At 41.2% G+C, this 7,678-nt stretch overlaps 1 protein-coding gene across 2 annotated transcripts in view; it reads right to left on the reverse strand.

Annotated features, from left to right (window-relative positions):
- Positions 1 to 2,458: 2,458 nt before the first annotated feature.
- Positions 2,459 to 7,678, reverse strand: part of Aldh3a2 (aldehyde dehydrogenase 3 family, member A2) — a 23,140-nt gene continuing 17,920 nt past the window's right edge. Inside the window, exons 9-10 of one of the 2 annotated variants that reach the window (XM_013016546.1) lie at positions 3,369 to 3,604; positions 2,459 to 2,576 (exon numbers count right to left, since the gene is read on the reverse strand). In XM_013016546.1, the coding sequence (XP_012872000.1) occupies positions 2,496 to 2,576; positions 3,369 to 3,604 (317 nt within the window). In that variant the 3' untranslated portion in view covers positions 2,459 to 2,495. Of the gene's footprint in view, positions 2,577 to 3,368; positions 3,605 to 4,490; positions 4,660 to 7,678 lie in introns of those variants that run through there. The other variant, XM_013016547.1, reaches the window with a different exon arrangement.

Raw genomic sequence — 7,678 nt, forward strand, 5'->3', positions numbered from 1 at the left:
CAGCTCTTCAGCTCAAGGCGAGTGCTCTACCACTTGAGCTACAGCGCCACTTCCGGTTTTCTGGTGGTTTATTGGAGATAGGAGTCTCACGGTCTCTCCGGGCTGGCTTTGAACCGCGATCCTCAGATCTCAGCCTCCTGAGTAGCTAGGATTACAGGCATGAGCCACCGGTGCCCAGCTGAAGACATGTCTCTACAATGCAGATGCAGTAATGAAACTAGCATCCTCCTGAAGTGGAGGAAGTGCTGCTACAATTTCAAGGTGCAAATGCTGCATTTCAGTGTCAAAGGGCCCATGCCACCGAGCAACAAAACTGGTTTCTCCACCTTTTAAATATTTTTTGGTCAGTTGTGGGGCTTGAACTCTGGGCCTGGGAGCTGTCCCTCAGCTCTTCAGCTCAAGGCGAGCACTCTCTCACTTGAGCCACAGCACCACTTCTGGTTTTCTGGTGGTTAACTGGAGATAAGAGTCTCACAGACTTTCCTGCCCAGGCTGGCACTGAACAGCAATCCACAGATCTTAGCCTCCTGAGTAGCTAGGATTACAGGTGTAAGCCACTGGTGCCTGGCTTTCTCCACCTTTTAAAACCGAGTCTATTGTACTAGCCTGGTTCTGTAGCTTATAAGCTTTACTTGAACTTTACTTTGTGGGCTTTTGTTCCAAATCTATCCTGATTCTACTGAAGAACATTAATAGAATAAAATTCAAACATTTCATTCTATTAACAAAACCAGTAAATTATTAAATGCAGAAAAGCTATTCCATAAAAATACTTTTAATTACAGTAAAAATTTTCAAACTACAGTTGACAAGAATTAATTGCATATTTCAAAATAGCTAATAGGGAGAACTGAGAATGTTTACAACACAAAGTAGTGTGTGGAGTGATACCCCAATCATATTATTACACGTTATGTACAAGAGTATTCCATAAATATGCATATTTACTATGTCTCAATTAAAAATACAAGATATACTCAAAAAAGACTTAAGTAAATAATCTAGTTTCAGAGTTGCTTGTTTAAAATAAAAAGATGATTGGAAAAAGAGGATTAAAAAGTCAGGGAAAAGAAAAAGAAGCAGAAAAAACAAAACAAAACATCTTCACCTAGTCCTACACTGAATAAAAAACATATAAACCACAAATACATCAGCTTGTCATACTTAGGATACAGGAAAGATGATAGTGACTTGGGAAACACCCTGACTCTGCCACTTTGTACCAAAGGCCCGAGAGAGGGCTTAGAAAAGATTGCCCAGTCTTCCATTAATAACCAAATTAAGAATCAAGCCTATATGTTGTTTCCAGCTAAAGGATTTTATATATTGCTGCTTCTCTAGAACCCACCAGAGGAGAATCTGTCTGTCAAACCCTTTACGAAATTTGAACTTGCCTGGCCTAGTAGACTACACTTGGGTGAGCCTTCTTGGGACAGGCAAATCTTTGATATACAGATTTCTCTTAGTCTGCTTCATTGTTTTGGGGGCTGAGGAATTCTACCAACAAACCAAGAAGATGTACATCAAAGTAGATGACCAATGTCTCCAGCAGATTAATAACCACAGGCTGACCCAAGTCTATCTCTGACCATATCTCCAGCCCTCAGGAACATAGAGAAATGAGGATAGAAAGCTCTTACATTGCACACTAGACCCTGATTCACTACAATTGCCATCATGAATTCCAAAGTCAAACTTCTGAAGATCAAAACAATACAGAGATTTTAAAACAATTTTCAATTTATGAACTGAAAAGCTCAGTGTCTATGTGGTGACTACCGACTGGAAGTAGCTGGCCCTTTCTCCAGGAGAATTTCAGGAGAATTGAGTGGCTAGGGAAGAACAGTGTCTTTTCTTTACTAGAAATGATGATGTAGGCTTTACCTAGAGCTAGCCTGGCTGTTACTTTTATGCATTTCTCTTACATCATTAGGAACCAGAACTTACACCTCCCTTTTAAAGCTGTGGGCAAGTTGAATTTTAAAACTTGGACACTCTAGACCAAGTCCAAAATGTGTTAAGAGACAAGTAAGTTAAACATTCTTTTTTCAAAATTCCTAGGCCTCCAGCTGTAGAAAATGAACTAAAACAAAATATGACCTAACTTGGCCCACTTTTCATGGAAAAAGAAAACAAAGGGGGCTGGGAAGGTGGCTTAGTGGTAGAGTGCTTGCCTAGCATACATGAAGTCCTGGGTTCGATTCCTCAGTAACACATAAACAGTAAAGGCTAGAAGTGGCTCAAGTGGTAGAGTACTAGCCTTTAGCTAAAGAAGCTCAGGGACAGTGTTCAGGCCCTGAGTTCAAGCCCTAGAACTGGCCAAAAAAAGAGAAAGAGAGAGAGAGAGAGGAAGAAAGAAAGAAAGAAAGAAAGAAAGAAAGAAAGAAAGAAAGAAAGAAAGAAAGAAAGAAAGAAAGAAAGAGAGAGAAAGAAAACAAACAAAGGAGTTCCTACCTCGCTCTTAACAGACAGAGCAGGGGTTTGAAATCTGTTCATCACTGTTCATTGGGCCAACGCAGTCTGTAAACTACCAGACAAATCAACAGGGCCTTTCTCCTCAGCACAGCTTGGTATTTCTGAGAAAACCCAAAGGATTGCAAATGCAACTGTTATCTCCATTCCCACTAGAGCTGTGTCACTCTAAAATGAGCCAGCTCTGCTATTTCCACTCAATGTTGGTCTTTTGCTTCTCTTGCATTGCCAGTCTTCACTGTCCTGGTCAGTGCTTTCAATGCATCTTAGCTGGCTGGCTGAGTGCTCAAGGACATAACTGCTGCTCCCCATGCCATCTTGATTTGCATTGTCACAAATCTGCTCACTCATCCCAGGGATGCACAAACCACCTGGAGAAAGCATCTAACACAAAGACCTTTTTATAAGCCCATACATAAAATAACCAATCATCAAAGCAAACTTTATCTGGTAGTCAACTTGGAAGGAAAAACACTAATGCCTAATAAAGTAACTCTCACCAAACCTGTTTTAGCACCACTGCCACCTATGACAGAATTTTTTTGACCATCTCCATGACATGCTGATTTCATGCACATTCAAGAACAAACCAAAATGGAAGAGGAAAGACAAATACCAAAAAGACTGGAGGGTTAAGACAGCACAGGATTCTGCAAGCAGGTTCTGAAAGCAGTAAATAAACAAGAGGGTAAGGTTGGGGGCCAAAATAGGTAGCTGGCCAACAGGCCAGACATGGAGCAGGCCAGACATGGAGCAGGCCAGACTGTCACCAGCCCTGTCGGAGAGTTTAGAAGTTAATGTAGAGACTTGGTAGAATTAATAATATATGGAACCAGAGGCACTCTCAAGAGATTATAACCAGAAGACTGGCACTCTGAGAGGAAAAGGGGACTTACCTTGGCAAGCACAGCTGTCATCACACCCAGGAATGTGAGCAATAGGAGCCCAATTTTTCCTTTGTTGAACTGTTTCAGCAGGAAGAATTTTGCCCAATCCACCTTTGACTGACTGTTGGGTGGATATCTGAGTTTGTTAGCACTTTCTCTCTTTAAGCTTTTTAATAAACAGGGACGTTGATGAGAAAAGGTGTCAAAAGTATGTTTTCCATGGTATGCTCCCATACCACTAGAACCTGCAATAAAGGAACAGACAAAACAGATTTGCTGTAGATGAACACTGGCTACAATGGTGACCCCATCCCACTTTTGTGCAAGCAAAGCGTCTTTTCAGGTAATCTTTCCCAACTTTGTCTCCTCATTCCACCAGGATGTTGTCCAGGAGCACAGCAAGGATCTGCAGTCCTTCTATGGTTGTGGTGCCCCTTATATCAGGGAGTTTAAATGGATGTCTATGATGGCTCTCACAACCACCCTATTGTACTGGGTGTTCCTAGCTGTTTCCAGCCAGAGAAGAAAAGGAGTTTATAGTCAGATAATCTGCTCAAAGTCACATGTCTGGTAAAGAGGAAGATAGAATATGAACTTGGATCAGTCTAAATACTGCATGTGTTCTTTTCTTATCATTCCATGAGGCTTTATTAATCCATGGCCCCACTCACCCACTGGTCTTTCAAGCCCACAACTGAGAACAAGCAAGTAAAAGTTCTGCCTTTTAAGAGGTTATGCTTTGTTACTGTTTTGTAACTTTGTTATTGTTCTATAACTCACTAGGTGACAAGAGACTGGCAGGTGCAAGGGAGGAAGTGTGTGTGTGGGACAGGAGGAACCACAGTGCTGGAAGGCAGGCTGAGTGCAGGACAAGCTGAAGTTGACTGGGGCTGGGCTGCAGTGAATACTCAGTGTTCCAGTGGCAGCTGAAGCTGAGGGAGGGGGGTCATTCAGGAAGGGAGGCTGGTTCAAGAAAGGACCTGAGATAGAACCCTGAGAACCCTAATTGTAAAGGAGCACAGAGGACGGCTAGCCAAAGGTGTGACTAAGGTAGGAGGGAACTGGGAAAATAAGTGTGCCAACTGCTTAAACAGTACTTTAAAGTGAAAATACAAGGCAGACAACAGACATGAAGGGAACTATCAAGTTTTATATGCAGATATAAAACAGTATATAACATGAGAAAACAGAACTTGTTCTTCTTAAGAGTCCACATATCAAAGATGCAAATTCTTTCCACAATAATTGATTAGTTTTAAAGAAATTTTAATCAAAGTCTTTAGGGATTTCTCAAGTTCATCTGGAAGAAATAACAAAATAAAAAGAAAACCTTAAGAATGACCCACGTATATATGTTTTTACTAAGGAAAGATGATATGAGAACAATTATTATCAAACAATGATCCCATGTGATGATGAACTTAATATTTTTTCTAAACTAGACAGATGAATTTTTATCAGAAGCAACAAAATTATCTATCTATCTATCTGGTACCAACATAATTGGCTTACTCTTTGGGGGAAAAAATAAAGGTAAATCTTTTCTTTTGGGCAGTAATAGGGTTGAATTCAAGGCCTCACACTTGTTAGGCAGGTGCTCTACCACTTGAACTACTCTACCAGTCCTTTTGTATTGGTTATTTTTGAGATAAGAGTCTCACTTTATGTTCAGCTTGCCTAAACTGCAATCCTCCCATTATACTTCTCATCATAGCTGGAATGACAGCATTCCATGGAACCCAAAGATTGATTAACATGGAGTGTCAAAACTTTTTGCCCAGACTAGCCTTGAGTCATGAAGCTTCAATCTCTGCCCCCCAAGTAGCTAGGATTACAAGCATGGACCTATGTACCCAGTCTTAAAGTCTGATTCTTACTTTTGCATAGGCTGAGAATTGTGGATCCCAAAATAAACTCCATAGTTAAATATAAAATATAAATTAGAAAATTAAAATATTATAGATGAATATTCATAAATGCTGAAATAGGGAGACTTTTTTTTTGGGGGGTCCGGTCGTGGGCCTGAACTCTGGGCCTGGGCGCTGTCTCTCAGCTCTTCAGCTCAAGGCTAGCGCTCTACCACTTGAGCCACAGCGCCACTTCCAGCCTTTTCTGTTTGCTTATGTGGTGCTGAAGAATCGAACCCAGGGCCTTGAGCATGCAAGGCAAGCGCTCTACCACTGAGCTACCTTCCCAACACCTAGGGAGACTTTCTAGGCCAGATGAGAAACCAAAGGTCTTATGGATTTGATTATGTAAATTTCAAATCATAGATAAAATGGAAAGACAAATTACAATATAAAAAGAATTATTTGTTACAAACATGACAGATTTTCTTATTTAAAAAAAAAAAAAAAAGCCCCTAGCTGGGCAGACTCTAGCAGCTCAATCCAGAAATATTTGTTACAAATGTAACAGAATTTTCTTTTTCTGTTTTTAAAATTAAGTTTTTATTGTGAAAATACTGTACAGAGGGGTTACAGTTTCATGAGCAAGGTAATGAGTACATTTCTTATCCAGTATTGTTGCCTCCTCCTTTGTTTTTCCTCTACCATTCCTTCCTTCCCACCTCCGCAGCCACACACTCCCCCCCATTTCTTTTTCTTTTCATTGGCCATGGGGCTTGAACTCTGGGCCTGGGTGAACGGCTCAGAAGTTTATTTCTTTTAAAAAAAGCTGGGGGGCTGGGAAGGTGGCTCAGTGGTAGAGTGCTTGCCTCACATGCATGAGACCCTGGGTTTGATTCCTCAGCACCACATAAAGAGAAAAAGCCAGATGTGGTGCTATGGCTCAAGTAGCAGAGCGCTAGCCTTGAGCTGAAGAGCTGAAGGACAGCATCCAGGCCCAGAGTTCAAGTGCCAGAATGGACCAAAAAAAAAAAAAAAAAAGCCCGGCGCCAGTGGTTCATGTGCCTGTAATCCTAGCTACTAAGGAGGCTGAGATCTGAGGATTGAGGTTCAAAGCCAGCCCCAGTACAAAAGTCCATGAGACTCTTATCTCCAATAAACCTCTAGAAAACCAGAAGTGGTGCTGTGGCTCAAGTGGTAGAGCACTCACCTTGAGCTGAAGATCGCAGGGACAACGCCTAGGCCCAGAGTTCAAGCCCCAGTACCAACATAAAAACAAAGTCCCCAGCTAGGCAGGCTCAAATGGCTCAATCCAGCCTGTAATCCTACTTACTCAGACAGATCCAGCTCACAGTTCAAAGCCAGCCTAGACAAGAAAGTTCACAAGACTCTTATTCCAATTAACCACTAAAAAACTAGAAGTAGAGCTATGGCTCAAGTGGTAGAAAGCAAGCCTTGAACAAAAAAACTTAGGGACAGCACCCATACCCTAAATTCAAGTCCCAGGACTGGTGCATATGTGTGCGCGCACACACACAAAACATAGCCCTCACACATAAAAAAGGAAAAAGTAACCAGAGCAAAAATATCAAGTAAAAATGAAATAAGCAAAATGATGAGGGAACTAATTGTTTTTGTCAGTGCTGAGGCTTGAACTCTAGGCCTGGGCACTGTCCCTGAGCTCTGTTGCTCAAAGCTAGTGCTGTACCACTTTGAGCTACAGCTCCACTTCAATTTTTGAGTGGTTAATTGGAGATAAGTCTCATGGGGACATTTTTGCCCAGGCCAGCTTGTGATCCTCAGATCTCAGCCTCCTGAGTAGCTAGGATTATAGGTGTTGAACCATCAGAGCCCAGCAAGAGAACTAATTTTAAAAGTTCAATCTTATTAATAATGAAAGGAATACAAATTAAAATGAGATGTTTCTTTTTTTGTATAGCAATTTTATAAGTGAATAGTCCTCTTTAGAAAGACTGTCTCTTCTAATAATGTCTTGGAAGTATGAGGTGATACAACTTGCAAGATATATGGCAGTATGGGGCTGGGAAGGTGGCTCAGGGGTAGAGTGCTTGCCTTGCATGTACAAGGCCCTGGGTTTGATTCCTCAGCACCACATAAAGACCAAAAGCCAGATGTGGTGCTGTGGCTCAAGTGGTAGAGCGCTAACCTTGAGTTGAAGAGCTGAGGGACAGCGCCCAGGCCCAGAGTTCAGGCCCCACCAAAAGCACTTCTAGAGAAAAAAACTAAACTTCATGTAAAATAATAGCAATGCTTATGCCTGGGAGGTTATTGCAGTTGTCCTTATAATGATCTATGATGCCTGGTTTAATTGCTGAGATTTTCTTCTTTTAATCATTAAGTCTATGTTACTTTTAGAATCTGAAGGGGAAAAAACATTTCATTTAGAATAAAAAGCGAATAAGCACTTTAAACACAATATTTATATTCCCAACATATTTCTTTTTTTTTTTT

Source organism: Dipodomys ordii, unplaced genomic scaffold (genome assembly GCF_000151885.1).
Source record: "Dipodomys ordii isolate 6190 unplaced genomic scaffold, Dord_2.0 Scaffold31, whole genome shotgun sequence".
NCBI classification, from domain to species: domain Eukaryota; kingdom Metazoa; phylum Chordata; class Mammalia; order Rodentia; family Heteromyidae; genus Dipodomys; species Dipodomys ordii.